Raw genomic sequence first — 15,658 nt, 5'->3', positions numbered from 1 at the left:
ATCCACAGAACTTCATGAAAGTGCAGCATCCTAATCTTCAAAGCAGCTGTGTAAGCATGCTTGGAAATACATGGGTAGTGTAGGTAGCACACAGAGGAAGCCTCAAAGCAATGCAATTAGCAACTATTATGGAACAATTTAAAAAAAAAAAAAAAAAAGAGAAGAAAAAAAAGTTGCCCCAATTAGCAGAAATGAGAATGCCTGACTCAACTCTTGCAGCTTCTCTAAGGGATATTGCATTCTGGATTCTTGCTCCTTGTGTCCTCTTCATGGATTAAAGGGAAGAAAATGGCCTTTTACTATCACTCGGAGGCAACTGATAGGCAACATGATCCTATGACCAGCAGTATGTGATATGAAGCTTTCTTAAAGGGTGAGCACTTGCACGCTGCCCGTGCTGGATTTCTGAAGGTTTTTTTTTAAGGTGTGTGCTATGGCATCTTTAAAAAAGTTTGCCAGCAGCTTGCCCTCTATAAGAAAGATATTCACAATTTCCATCTTTAAAATTAGTAAAAAGCCCAGACTGTCTCCACTGGCTTTAACCATCTCAGGAGGGCAATGATCCATCTCGTAAGTCTTTGGATAATTATATCCTCTCTTTAAATCCTTCCCTGTAATTTCAGTTGGATATGGTGATCCTCGCTTGCTGGTCTAAACTGCTGTGTTAAACAGTTGTCTTATTTAATTCTAGAAGTTGCTTCATTTTGGTTTGGGTGAAATGGTTCCTATATATAGAGTGCTGATGGATAAAAGGTGACACATATGTGGATTGAATGACGTTTCAAGTGGCAGTCTACTAAGTCAGAAAAAAGTCTGTTCTGAACAAAGAAACTTAGCCGAACAAAGCAACGTAACAGTCAGGGAAGTAAAATGCTATCAGAAATTGCGAGGAAGCCTTTAAATTCTCTCTTGAGGTAGAGGTTCTCTCCTGACTCTTCTTTTTTGGTAAAGGTTTTGCTACATAACTGCCTTCCTCTAGTAAAATCCCTAGAGAAATTTGACATGTAAAAATGTTTTGGGTTTTTTTTTTTTCTTGTGTAGGAAGTCTCTATTGGCGGCAAGACCAATGGATAGCTACTCGCCTTAGGGCTGGAGCTAAGAGCAGTCACATCTGGTCTCCCTGCTTGTGTGAGAGGCAGTGTGTGACTGGGGCTTGGGTGAGCTACGGCCAGTTACTGGGCATGGTGACAATGGATGGATTTCAGAGGAGTCTTTGCCAGAAGAGGTGTCAGGGCTGTGAAGGTCGGGAGGGCTGCGTAGGCCCTTAGCTGAAATTACAGTACAAAGCAGCAGCAAAAGTGCTTTTTGTTCTGTTTTCTTGGCTTTTTTAATGGAAGGATAAAAGCAAAATAGTTTCATGTGGGTTTTAGAATGGTGGTTAGTATTCTTCATTTGAAATGGAAGCACCCAAGATGCTGCAAAATTTAAAGCACCAAACCCATGCATTTTAGACAGAGGGACCTTCTCAGATTGTAGCCGTAGCTTACCTGAAAAAAGAAAGTATAAAAAATAAGCAGCCCAGGCTGCATGCCTGCACCTCCTGTCTTGTGGCTTTGCCACCTCTCCGATTAAATCTGATAAAAGTCACTGTTGTAATTACAACAAATTCTACTTTCAGTGTTCTTTTCTTCATGCCAAGTAAAATAGAACGTAACTTTGATTTTGAATGATAAATCTAAGGTACTGTAAGCTCTAATACCTCTTAATTGCAGGCAATTGCTCTGTGATGACAAGGGACATTACCTATTCTTCTAAGTCCTACCGAACACAACAAAAGGGACAGAGAATTGTGAACTAATGAAATATTCTTGGCATGTGTGACCTACAGTTAAGTTACTCCAGAAATAATCCTGTTAAATCCTTTCATTATAGAGAATACATCCTCCAGAAGCCAAGATGCCCCCACTTGCTTTATGCCATTTGTCCTGTCTTGGCTGCCTTTCATTTAGGTTCTGCAATAAGGCTTAGCTAATTTCTCTATTAAAAACTTGACTTAATTAAAATTTAAAATATGAAAATAGCCATACTGGGTTGGACCTAAGATCCAGCCAGCTCAATATCTTCCTGTGAAAGTAATCAGTAGCAGAAGCTGAGGAAAAGAGGATAAATAAGGGGAAAATAAAAATACAGAGAGATCCTTCTGCTGAAATGGCTTCTCAGCTTCTGGCAGCCTTTACTATATGGCCTTCCTGCACTGGAAGTTTTATCCCTGTATGGATTTCTCTTTCATAAATGAGCCTAGTGGCTTTTTAAACGTGTTTATACATCTGAACATCTTTTGGCAATTAGTGTCACAATTTAATTATGAGTTGTGTGGAAAAAGAAATTCTCCTCTTATGATTTCCTGCTGTCTGATGATTTGGGTTCCCTATAGTGCCATGAGAAATGTTCACCTTCAGTCGTCTTTTGTGTTTTCTTTCAGTCTTCTCTTTTCTTCTCCCAAGTCTATTTTATTATTTTTTTGTCTCCTTGGACAAAAAATAACCTTTTGATAATCTTTGTTATTCTTTATACCCCTCATGATTCTTTCCTATTCTTGTTTGAAGTAGGTGGAGCAAAAATGCACACTGTTCAAAGCAGTGTTATATTGTGGATTTATACATTGGTATAATTACGTTTTCTGTGTCGCCTCTTATTTTCTTAATAATTCCAAATGTTGATTCATCATTTTTTCCCTTGCCACTGAACTGATGTTCTCAGGGAACATTTTTCAGAGACCACATGAATAAGGTGTCATTCTCTTTGGAAATGCTTATTTCTGTGTTTTTGCATAGTTTTTAATGCTGTTACAGGAGTATGTCAGAAGGAACAGCATGGCATCTATATAGTTAAGCTTGCTACCTCTCCCACTTCGAGCAGTGCCCAAATGTTTTGTGGCTTGCTTTCCATCAACCCCATCACAAAACAGAAGTACTCTGCTCCTGAACCTTTTTTTTTTTCAGTGATGCATTACACTCATAGCAACTTGTTGTTGATTTCTTCAGATTTCATCTTTCCTGCAGAGATTAATTTATCTGCAGAGATTGATTTAATCCCATTAAACTGTTAACAGCAGAAATCTCATGTTGTAAGCTCCTCTTTACACATTCAGATGCACATCTTGTTTTATCAAAGGGCTGCGTATCATTTTTAAATAACCTAGTTGTTATTACGCAAAGCAAAAACTATATTTTATGCTGTTTTAGCTCCCCCTGGTGGGTTTTTATCTCTGCTGTATTTCTCAATATCAGATTAAAATGTAAACAAATAATTTTCCTTTACTCATTATACTCAACAAGAGTATAATCTCTTGTTGCTCTTATTAGCATTTCCACTCTGAATGGAAAAACTTACTACACCTACCAGCATGCTCATTGTTTCTCTTTGAACCTGGAGTTACTACAGTGTTTGCTCTTTAATTCAGACTATTTACCTGCTTCTGCCAGAAAGGGTGAATTGACGATAGCCAGGCATCCCTTCTGATGCAGTCCTAGTTGTTTGCAAGCAACCTACACGAGGTCCTATTTCCCACATGCAACAGGAACTGCAGGAAGCAGTTTGTGCTCTGTTTCAAGTATCTTCCTAGTATGTTCCCTCAAAAGTGCACTTCTTGCTTTCTCTTTGGGCCATATTATCAGTTTCATTTCACAGTGTTTCCTGGACTTCCCTGGTGTTTTCAGAACCCCTTGATGGGTCATACATGGCTCCACCAGATGCTATCCAGACCAGAGTTTTCCTTCCATCCACAGAGTACCCCTACAGGTCACATCACGCAGTAGTATCCCCGCACTCCTGGATCAGTCAGTGACTTGGTTCTAACCTTTTGTTATCTAAGCTGTAATTCCACAAAAATGTATCATTTCTCCTGATGGGAACACTGAGGATGCCTCTACATGACTCTTCTATTCTGCATTAGAATGGTCTTCTGGAGCACATCTCCCTGGTGTCCCTACATACTCCACCTTGGTCCACAGTGTGGCATGGTCTTGGGAGGAGAGGGGGACTGGTTTCCTTTTGGATGAAACTAAACGGAAGGATACACTCCGGGAGCAAAGCTAATGTACTAAATATAAATGGAAACTGCTTATAAACTGTAACAGATTTAAGAAGTATGAGCTTGCACTGTACAAAGAACCTCCTTTCCTTGTCACTGTTACATGTTCCCAGCTGTTCAAAGGGCAAGTCACATCCCCTCCCCAGAGTCATTTCCTTTCTGTCCCAAAGCAAGATAGGGAAATTTGAAATTTGGGTTCTGCTGATGCAAATCTCTCTTAATGTTTTTTAATAATTTGTTTTGAGATTGTAGTAGAGAATGTTAGTGAAGGTAGCTATTAAAAACTGCATAAAGTCAGACCATTTTTAATATATCAATTTTGTGTTTAGTTTGCTTAGAAGATACTTAGATTTGGTTCTAACTAGCAGCTCCCTAGAAGGTACAAAGGTGGGCAGTTAAAGAAATGAAACCTTCAAGTCCACCGAACAGATTACAAAGCAGAAGACAGGTTAGCGAAGTGGCATCAGCTGATCCTCAGGCTCAGCAAATCCCAATCTGGATCACCCTGAAAGGCTATTTTCTATTTCAGATCCCCAAATGACAAACAAATTTTAGCTGATGATAGCAGAAATATCATTAGACCCAAAGGCAGCCCCAGGACCCTTTGCTTCTTAAAAGGTATCTGTTGCAGGAATAGAGGAAGTTCATGAAGTAAGCCCATAAGCAGACAGCGCAAGCAGTGTCTCTCCTCACTCTGCAGAGAATGTCCTCACACCTCATGGTAATAGAAGGTTTTTCATGTGGCCAATGAGTAAACAGTAAAAAACAACTTCTCCAGCTTGCTATGCTTTCCTGATCTGTTCATTGCTGGAGATGACAACAAAACATTTCCAGTCTTGCTAGGAAGACCAGGCAAGAATATTCAGGCCATAGAGGAGATGCTCCTCTCAGACGTGCACCAGAACTTATGTATTGTTCCTTGTTTCTCCTGTCAGCCTGGTGAAAAATCAAGCAACGAGCAAAATAATTTCCTTAGTTACTTGGTACGGTTGAGATGACAGACCCACTGCAGCCTTCAAGAGGAGTGGACAGACTTTTTCTAGCAGCACTGTTTTTTCTGTCCCAGCAAGCCAGAATTTAGCATTCGACTTTCTATTTCTAAATCTGACTGCAGTGACCAGCAGGGCTTTAAAAGACCCTGGATAATCTTACCTTTATTTTACTTTGTTCTGTAGTTGACCATACTTACTTTTATGATCTCATACAGGCTAGATGTGTGAGCTGGACACACAACAAACCTGCTCAGCCACCAGTAATTTTATTCAAAGCATTTTACACTTACGGGTTTCAGCTCTGTTCTCTGCACAGGATAACTTGACAACTGTCAGAATAACAGGCGCTTCTTTGATTTTAGAAGTCTTTGACCCAACTACAATTTGTGGCTGGAATTTATATCTCATGGTGAACTATTTGCTAGTTTGTTTGTGTCATGGACTTATTTGAGACTTGAATAAGTCTTACTGTCTGAGTGAGAAAAGGGCATTACAACCTAAATTTCTAGCTCTTGTGTAGCTATTCCTAATGATAAGGCTGGTTATGAAAAACACTGCCTAGGTGGATTAAGCAGTGATTTGCCAAAGCGGAACCATTTCTTTGCTTAAGACTAGATCACTGTCTAATAAAGCTACAGCTGCATCTGCATTTCAAGTTAAACATGTCTGCTTTATTTCTAGGTAATAGCTCAGCAAGTTTCAGAGGAGAATTTACAGGAAGGTCGTCTGTACCCTCCATTAGTCACTATTCAGCATGTGTCACTGAAAATTGCTGTGAGGGTAAGTCATTTCAGTCTTTTGTGGCTTCTTTTCTTCCACGCTCTCTACATAATTGAGCATTTGATTTGATCAACTAACAAACCTTCACACAAGTTGGTTTATGTCAATCAATCTTGGACAAGTAGCAGTTTCAAAATTAAATTTAAATTCATAAATGTAAATTTAATCCAAATACAAGAAGGAAGGATATGGAACTATAGCAAGTGTTTATGTCTGTAGAGCCCAAATTGTACTGTCCACCGGCTAGGAGCAGGTCCCCAGGCTTACAGTCATGCAAGCTACACAGCTGAAGGCTTTTGGCCCTTCATGATTATCAGTTGCCTGTCAAGAGAGTAAATGTCACCCTGTGTCCGGGCACTATTCCCTTTTGTTCCCATCCTTACTCTGGCCCATCAGATAACTAACTACAAGGCTTTGTGGCTCAGGTTTAGGTCGGAGGTTGCCTGGTTGGTTGATTTTCACTGGCAAATACAGAGTTGATGCAGATAGATTTTCAGTAATTGATCTAAACCTGCAGTTTCACAAGAAATCTGGCTGCCCTGGAGAAGAAGAGGAAGCTTTCAAATAATGTATTTATCCCAGTTCTTCCCTTGTTCTGTTTTTTAGGGTCTTTTTTTCAGCATTTTAGGAGGTTATTTTGCTGGTCTTCTGTGACCTTTTTTCCTCCAATTATTGTTTTCTCTCTTCATCACCTTACTGTGAATAATTCCACTTACTGCATATTCTTTTGAAAGAATAACAAGGAGCCCTCATGCATGAAACAGTTCCCCTAGCTTCACTCATTCTGTATATTTAAAAAAAAGAAATCCTTCTCACAGTTCATGTCTTCTTAGGCAAGTAATAACTCTGTTCTGCAGATGTCAAAATGTTACCTAGATTCCTCATGCGAAATCAAACTGCCTGTGTGTTTGGCAGAAACACAGTGATAGAAATTCCTGCTCTACTTGTGCGTGTTATATAAAATACAAAAAAGGAAAATGTTACCAAACATTTATTTCTGCCTGATCTCTGCTGAAACTTTATTCCTGCAAATACCTATTCTGGCTCATACAGCCTGAGAGGTTTAGCGATGGCCTCTGCCTTTTCCAGGGCAGGAATACTCTCAAAATTTTTTGGAATACCAAACGTGGGCTGGTAAATTCAGACCTTATTCAACCGTGATAATGATGCACACAGACCTGAAGATGAACTCTTACATAAACACCTGAAGTGCTTCTCAGTCAAATCAGGTTGGGTTTCAGATTAATCCTAGAAAGGAAGTCTAAATATGGTAATTTGGGGCCTCAGCTCACCAAGCGAAAACATTTATGTTTTAAAGAGAGAGCTAAGGAGAGCAGGAAGGAGACCGTCTTCCTCTTATTCAAAGTAGGCGCGTTTGTCTGTTTGCCAAATACAGTTTGAAGCAGATCTTTCCAAAGAGTGCTGCTGCATAAAACCAGTCTGTCGAACTTCTTTTGTTTCACAGATGAATGTCCAGTCTAAAGTTACACATTTCTCAAGTAGGTGTTCTTCAGACATGAGAGGCTACTTTGATGTGTTGAGTGGGCTTCAACCCCTCCTAAACTTCATTTTGGTGGCAGCTATACTTGTGATGCATAATTGATTCACTTAGGTATGGTCTGGGTGAGGAAAAAGCAAGCAAACATTCATATTTCCCCCAACCATCTCCAGAATTAAACCTGTGCACTGCGTAGGACTAATTTTTTATCGCGAGTTTACCTTTAAGAAATATATTATCAAACGATGACAAATAATAAAGTTCTCTAATAAGCAGGGAGCATGGAGCTTTGAACAAATCACACTTTTCTTACAGTGCTTTGGAAAATATGGTAAACCAGGGTAATCTGATGATGGAAAAGCAGAAATTGTATCTCAGTGCTTGAGGTTTGTGGAATATTTTATCCACAGCTGCACAATAAAAGCTAAGATATTACTGGACGAGGAGGAGCACTGTACTTGTAACAGCAAAGACATGTAATCCTGTTCAGAAGTAGCATGAGTCAGACTCACTTAAATGCCAACATCATCCTGTTCCTAGTCTTATTCGCTGTATACGAGCCCGGATCCAGTGTGAATAGAGGTGACTGTCAGCACCGGAGAAGATGAAATCTTATCTTGATTTTGAACTAATTCCTACTTTTAAATCCTATTAAATGTACTCAAATAGTTTATCAGCACTAATTAGGATTTTAATGCATCTTTCCAGATCGCTGAAGAAGCCTACAGGAATAACACTGCCTCCATCTATCCTCAGCCCAAGGACCTAGAAGCCTTCATCCGCTCTCAGGTTTACAGTACCGATTATAACAGCTTTGTGGCTGACTCCTATACCTGGCCTGAAGAAGCCATGAAAGTGAAACTGTAAATATTTAATGAAGAATGAACAAGCTAGCAACAGTTTAAAAGCATTAAAATATTCAGAACATTTCTGCCTAGGAAGCCTAAGAATAGCTAATTTTTTAAGGTGCAGAAAACTTTTTCTAAATTGTAATATGTGGTTAGAAACTCAGATTAAGAAATCATATTAATTATACATGAGAAAATAAAAATTAATCTGAGAAATATATTTGTGTTTTTTGGGTTTTTTAATTATTATTTTACTTGAGGTATCCTACACTATAGTTTGACAGATCTTTTCGTTATCAAAGTAAGTGATTGTACCTTGAGTTCAAAGTTTTGTCACAAATGTCAATGAGAACTTAAGCAGACAAATGGTACCACGGAAAATTGAGAAATACAACGACTGTTAATCCATTACAGGTCACAATGTAATTTGCATGAATTGTCACGCTGTTATTTGAAAATAATAATAAAAAAACCAAATCCACTTTAAAGAACAGTAAGTTTAGAATATTTTCCTCCAAATAAAAGCTATATTGGTCACTCCTGTGTGGAGTAATGAAGATTTTCTAATGAAAACTGAACCTGCAGAACCTCTTGTTCACATCTGATTAGAATATTTTAACATTACTTAGCTAAGCTGAAGTCCTTTAAATGATCAACGATTTCCAGCAAGACGACGCTGTTCTGACATGCTGCAATTGTTTGGCCTAAAGTTCACAGAAGTGCTTGGACTCCATGTTCTTGACAAAAAGAGAGTATCAAAATGTTATGAATGGGCTTCTTTTTGAGTAAGTATTTTCTTACAAACATCAGTCATCTGGCTAGTAGTAGGTTTTTATGTATTAAACCTAATGAATTCCTGTAGTATTTGAGGCCAATATATTTTTAAACACACATCATACATGATAAAGTATTATTATTTGTAACAAACTTCCAAATCACCCAGCTGAGGTCTACTAGATTAATAATTATGATGGGGAAAAGAGTATATCATTATGGGGGGAACAAACATATTTTATTAATTCTTTGATATTTACTGAATATTTCTCTCACTTACTACTATTTGAATGATCTGGTTAGCTCAATTTCTTCAGTGTGGTCTTTAAAATAGTTTTCACAACTTTATTGATAATTCAGCATGCTGAGTGTGTTCACCTACACACTAATTTCAACTCCAGAGATCTTACTTTTTTTTCACCCTTTCTCATCTGTCAACCAGTTACCAAAAGTGATACCAGCCGGTGAACCTTATTCTTCTGCAAAAAAGTGACTCCCTCTGCAAACCTCACCGGAAGCATCCAGGGACACTGCTCATGACCTGCATTATCCTGGATTCATAATTAGCATTTCCAGAAATAAAAGTCATGTGTCTGTGGTTTTCCTTAGGAGGATACACGATTGGATTGTACTATCAGCAGTTTCCTCCTTCAGAAAAAATGAACAAAGCTTGTGTGCAGAATAAAGCTTTTGACAGCTCTACCTCAAAATTGTTTGACCATCCTCCTGCACAGCCTTTCTGACCTATGCCAGTGCTGCCTTTCCCATTTCCTTCTGGTTGAAATCTCATGGATAAGGCCTATTTCTAAAGCGGTTTGTTTTGCTACTTTAAAGGAACAAGTTTATCATTCGGCAACTTCCCAACAGGACTGAATGCGAATTGTTTTATTGTTTCTGAGTCATGATCGTGTGGAATCGCTGCTTATACATCAATGTTCTAAAAAACCCCAAAGAATTATTAGTTGTTACAGAATTACCACTCCAAGAAAAATTTAATACTTTCTGGACAGTTCTGGAAACAAAGTGTACTTGAAGATTTTTTTTTCTGGTATCATGCTATGGAAGTATCTCTGCAAAACCAAAATGAATTTTATTTGTCCAGCCCCTCAGCTCTGCCACAGCTGCAGACTGCAGGTCCTGAATTCACAAAGAGGAGAGGCACTTTCTCCCTCATTGCATAATGGGAACCTGTAAACATTTTTTGCCTTACTGTGCTTTTGGCCAAAGTTATGATCATACATACCACATGTGATCATACATACCACAGAGAAGGAACGTATGTAAATCATCGTTCTGAGCAACCAGAAATACTGCCATCCTCTGTATTTCAATATATTGCTATTATGAAAGAAGTATTAAAACACCTTCTCGTGTTTTACTTGAAATAAAATAGTATGTTATTTTTTTAGTCGTCAGCTGAGTATACTGAAACACAGTCTTTAAATAGCTGTTGTCGAAATAGCCCGGTTTTTAAGATTCAAACAGCCAAACCTCTACAGTTCAACAGTAAGTCTGCTTTTATTGCTCGGTACCAGTTTTCACATTATGGTGCTCAGTGGCAAAGTGGAAGGCGGTAAGCTGGTGGTTCTTTAAGGCACAGCTACTGGGGGCTTTTCAGTAGCGTTCTTCATCTACATAAGGTCCCTTCCAACCCAAGCTATTCTATGACTCTATGATATTATATTGATGACATTTAAATATGATAATCCATTATAAATTGGAAGACTGAATTGCAATTCACTATCTAAATACACACTCAGTACACTTCCCCATAGGAAAATGCTGCCTAATGAGCCATTAATACCATTTCCTGTTACAAGCTACTGGAAAATTGTCTCCGAGTACTAATTTGACATAGAAAAGATTAGTAAAGTATATACTATTGTCACGTTCCACCTGTGGAGGGGAGGGGAGTAAAATCGTGACGCTGAATGTCATGTTAAGGATGTGAGCCTGGCGTGTGGCTAAGGGAAAAGAGATGGCCTTCCCGTTGAGTCACGAGGTTCAGAAAGGACCCCCTTGCTTTCTAAACTCTTTCTCAGAGAGGAGCCTAGCTGCGGCTGGATCCAGTCTTAGTATCAGACTTGGTCAACGGTTTATGTCTAAGGGTGATGAGGACGATAAGCGTAGCCACACAGCAGAGTCAGCATCTGCCTGTCAGATCCCTCTCAACCCCACTTGGGAATGACTCAGATTTGCATATCCCCTCGGCGTGGATTAAGGTGAAACAACACTCAAGGTCCGTAAACAAACATCAACTTTACTAAGAACGAGAAACTTCTATATGAACAATATTCCGTAACTGTTGGTTATCGCACAATTATATCTGCCTGAACTGTGTGGTTTTGCTGAAAGTAAGGTAGGCCTTTTGTTAACAAACCCTGAGAGAAAAGGGGGAGAGAAAGATAAAGAGCGAAAGAGATTGAGGTAGAAATGTCACCAGTCCTGGATCCAGCGTTGGTCCTGCCAGTGGGGGTGTTCAGTGTAGAAAAAAGAAAAAAAAGACCCCGATCCCCTGTGCCCCTGTTTATTGGCCCTGATCCCCTGTATGTGCCCCTGTTTATTATTCCCTTATGGAATCTTCTCTCCTTCTGGCCTCAGGAGTAGTTGAGACATCTGTCAAGCCAAGAGAAGTGACACTGGCCCACTCCTTGTGGGAGTGGGTTCCATTTTGTCTCTTGGGGCTGACAGTACAGCCGTTTGGAGCTCGGCCCTTCCAACTATATATATAGTTTTTTCATGTTTATATTTTTTACATGTATTGCCTTATGTAATGTAGGGGAAAAAAGGAGGAAACACTAAACTTTGTCTCATTTTACGCATTTTCATTTCCGAGGTGCCTTGCCTAACCATGTAAATGTAAAATGCTATGAGTTGAACAGCTGAAAAATTACTATTAACATAACCAGACTGTAATGAGATTATAGGAAGAGGATTGCAAAAATGGTGGTATTGGCAATACAGGCATTACCTAAAGTATACATGGGATGGGTCATGTGGGCTTCTTCCCTCCCCCCACCTTTATTTCAAAGCAAAACTTGGTCCTGTGGTGGGACACAAGCCTTTGCATTTCATGGATTAGTTGAATGAAGACAGAGCAGATGCTTCGTGAAGCAGTTAAAAGACATCGCATGCACTAATCCATGAACGTAGCGGTGAGATTTCCTTGAGCTGGGTGTGCTTTTGTATTGGAAACCACATTAATCTGTGACTGCAGCCACTTTGGTATCCCACAACTGTACATAGAAGTTAACTACAGGTCTGCACCGCAGCTTAGTAACACACAGCACAGTATAGATGAGGAGACAGAAGTGTGTAATTCAGGATACTATGGCGTGGGATGGTTATCACCTTGCAAGCACTTTGAGGCATGGCTCATAGTGACAAATGCCACTTTTAGGGTCTCAGAAAATAGGAGTTTTAATAAGACCTCTCAAAATTCAGAACAGAAGCTAAGATTAACTACTTGAACTGTTCTTATGTTAAACAGTTTCCCTTTTCACAGTAGCTATAAGGCACAATATTTCAATGTTAGCATCATCTCTTGCTGTCCAGAATTAGAACTCCTCATACAGTTTCTCTTATTTGTCTGAAAGTTTGCCTTCAACACCAAATAAAATCTGAAAAATATGTCCACTTTGATGCTGTTGCAGGAATTCTAGGAACTGTCCAAGATCCATGTGATAGTCGTTCCTCAGGCCATAATCACCATGTGCCTGAAACTGTAGGTCTTCAAAAGCACGAAAGAGGCGAAGATTATCAATGCTGCCTTCCGTTTCTAAATTCTCTACATGCTTGCATGAAATATGCTTCCAGTTGGGATACCTAATAGCACGCCAAAACTCTTCACAGTTTTCTCGGAGTCCCTCCACACAGATCACACCCGGTTTCCCTGTTAGGCAGAAGCCAGTCAGATTTAGCTTCTTTGCACAGTCAAAAATCTTTCTCCTCAATTCCTGCCTATATATATGATGGCTGTAGATCCACATGCGATGCAATGTTTCTTTAACTACGACTTCTTTGGAAGCACTTTCAGAAGAGATCTTACTGTTTTCCAAGTAAGGCAGGCTGTTTTCTTTCACCCATTGCACAGCTTCATATATACACAGCTCACCTGAATCTAAAGAGCTGATGTGAGAAGCGAGACCAGTGTTGAGCTGCAACTGTTGCTGTCTCTGCAGTGCATCTGATCTTGCAAAAAGCTGAGGAGCTACACGAGGATACATATGAGGCAGCAACACCTGCAATTCCACTTTTACCTTAAAAACAGAACACGCACACAAAAAGAAAATTAATTCTGCAGCTATTGAAAGTCATGCTAGATTCTTCTTCCCTGTCAAAGGCAGATAATGAGGACATGTAATTAAGATTGCGACATCCTAAAGACTGGAATTACTTCTTCTGCTTTCCTTTTGTCTGCTCCTTTTCTTTTGTCACACCATGCTGGGACTTTCCCAACATACCTAATGTTTCTGCCGTTTACAAAAATGATGCCGTGGCTTGAAAGAAGGTACACAGTTGCCCTCTAGGGATATTTCCAGTGCATGCTCTCAGTACGTGCTCAGTGTTGCTACAGCGATAAACTACCAGTCTGTCAAGAGTCAAGGGGCAAGTGGCTTCTGAGAATCTTGTCCCTTACCAAACGCACATCTGATCAATGAAGTCAGCCCAGTTGCTGGATCTACCCGAGGAAAACAAGGCCAAGAGTTATAAGAAAAAGTATTTATGATTGTACATATTGTATATAGAGGCATTATTATCATTTTAAGCAAGTAGTCACCCTAACAGAGGAAGCATTTTCAGGATTATAGGGAATAAAAAGATTTACATGCATTTTAGGCCCAGGAAACCTGAGGATTATCTTGCCTGATCTCCTACAAACCATGGGCTGTTGAATTTCTCTTGATTATTCCTACAGTGTCTTAAAATAAAGCACTTCAGTTCTTTGGAAACTGAACCCTGCCTGTGGTCCAAGAGCAGGAGAGGATTAATGTGTCCCAGTGCTTGAGGATCTTGTATACTATTAGGGGACTTTCACTACAGTATACAATCAAATTATTAGTCCTGCAGAGAGAAGTGAATTGTGAAATGACTAAATACCTTTCCAAGCTCCTTGACAATCATCTGCCATGGAAAAAGAATTCTTCCTGCAGAAGCCCTCCCTACGCAGTTCATTAAACATCTCTCTGAAGGCTGGTGAAAGGGTGCATTTCTTTCATAAATTGTACATAAGTTTCCAAATAATCATGAAGCCACATCGTTACCCAGTAAATTGTTCTGAAATTTAATTATCCTTACTCCTAGGAAAATGCATATACCTCTAGGTTGAGTTTGTTAGGTTTCAGTTTCCAATCATTGCATTATTATATACTCAGACCTACACTCATGGCTATGTTCTCTGTGCAAGTATTTACATCACTTAGTTGTCATATGTAACATTTTCTTCAATAGAATAAACTGTTGGAACTCTTTATACTGCAAGTTCGGGGTTTTGTATTGCAGTTTATAGGCTGGTTTTGTTTTAGCATTGGTGTGACTCTTCTTAATAGTAATCTGCTATTTGGGACTATTTTTACATTACTGTATTTCAAATATAGATCAATGAATGTTAGTAAACGTGGCAAGGGGTGGAAGAGAGAAATAATAGGGTGGTTTTGCTCGAATAATGTAAAGTCCAACATATGTATTCCCATGAGGGGAGCACTGCCTTTGTAACACACAACTCTTTGTAAACCAGTAAACTAACAACCCTCATGGGGACACAACCCTACCTAAGCTCTTCTGAATGCTGTGTGTGCCACTGATGTCAGTTGTCTATTCCTATCTGCAATTCTGTTAGCCTTTCTTGCCCAAAGGAAGTTAAGACTCAAATAAATAATAAAAACTTAGACTTTTTTGTTACTCTTGACTTTTGAAACAGCAAGCAGAAATTTGGTGGGATTTTTTTTCCTCTTTTTTTCAGGATCTGCACAACGAGTAAAGAAAACAACACACATGAACACATCTACATGGAAGTTCTCACCTTTGCCTCCCCTACATCAATAGCAATTGAATATTCGAGCTGTGGGGGCAGAGCTCCATCAGTGTTTCTCAGGTAGCGCTGCATGCCAGGCACAGCATCCTCATCCAGATTTATTTCACCTTTTTTGGGAAACATTGAAAGGAGCATTTCCACTTCCAGCAGCTGGAGCTCCAGGCATTCTTGTACTGTGACAGCCATTGCACTGCCCTCCACACGCACCTGGAACGAGAGGCCTGGAGTCAAACCCCCGGGTTTAACACACAGTGAGGCTTAGCACTAATCCGTACAACCGAACAAGCCGGCCTCCGCCGTGAAACCCCACTATTTTTTAAGGGCAGAATTTGCATTAAATAAGGCTGGGTACAAAACGCTTAGAAGTTAGTCTCTTACAGGCGTACTCCACAGCTAAGCTGAAGAAGGGAAGGCGATGCTGCACCGTGGGACAGCGACCAGCCGCCGCCATCGCCGCGCATGCGCATCGGCACCCTCACCTGGCCCGCACGGGTTCCAACCGGAGCGGAGCGGAGGGGAGCGGAGGCGAGGCGAGGCGAGGCGAGGCGATATGGCTTTTCGTGCCGCCTCCCCGGTGGCGGCCACCGAGGCGAGGAAGCGGCGCGGAACCCTCAACCCAGCGCCGCCGCCGTCATCCCGCAGCGCACCCGTTAAGCTGACGCAGCGCGAGCAGCGGGCGGGCGGACGGGAGGGGGCGCG

The 15,658-nt window shown here is 40.2% G+C and overlaps 2 protein-coding genes across 4 annotated transcripts in view; one reads left to right on the top strand and one right to left on the bottom strand.

The window, feature by feature from the left end:
• ME1 (malic enzyme 1) overlaps window positions 1-8,625 on the top strand; it is a 189,156-nt gene extending 180,531 nt beyond the window's left edge. The window contains exons 13-14 of the mRNA XM_072855379.1: window positions 5,707-5,805; window positions 8,012-8,625. Of these exons, the coding sequence (XP_072711480.1) occupies window positions 5,707-5,805; window positions 8,012-8,170 (258 nt within the window). The 3' untranslated portion in view covers window positions 8,171-8,625. The remainder of the gene's footprint in view (window positions 1-5,706; window positions 5,806-8,011) is intronic.
• Window positions 8,626-11,165: 2,540 nt separating this feature from the next.
• RWDD2A (RWD domain containing 2A) lies at window positions 11,166-15,646 on the bottom strand. Of its 3 annotated transcripts, XM_072855382.1 has the most exons (4): window positions 15,338-15,646; window positions 14,948-15,166; window positions 13,040-13,184; window positions 11,166-12,817 (listed from the first exon to the last, which is right to left on the bottom strand). In XM_072855382.1, exons 2-4 carry the CDS (start codon window positions 15,143-15,145, stop codon window positions 12,507-12,509), a joined length of 654 nt encoding a protein of 217 aa, XP_072711483.1. In that variant the 5' UTR covers window positions 15,146-15,166; window positions 15,338-15,646; the 3' UTR covers window positions 11,166-12,506. The 3 variants fall into 3 exon arrangements, with proteins under 3 accessions (XP_072711483.1, XP_072711481.1, XP_072711482.1); XM_072855380.1 differs by having other exon boundaries at window positions 11,166-13,184; XM_072855381.1 differs by having other exon boundaries at window positions 11,166-13,184; window positions 15,439-15,646.
• Between the last annotated feature and the right edge of the window lie 12 nt (window positions 15,647-15,658).

This window comes from Ciconia boyciana, chromosome 3 (genome assembly GCF_034638445.1).
Source record: "Ciconia boyciana chromosome 3, ASM3463844v1, whole genome shotgun sequence".
Classification (NCBI taxonomy): Eukaryota; Metazoa; Chordata; class Aves; order Ciconiiformes; family Ciconiidae; genus Ciconia; species Ciconia boyciana.
Note: the sequence above shows the minus strand (reverse complement) of the source record. Positions and strands in the feature narration are given on the sequence as shown.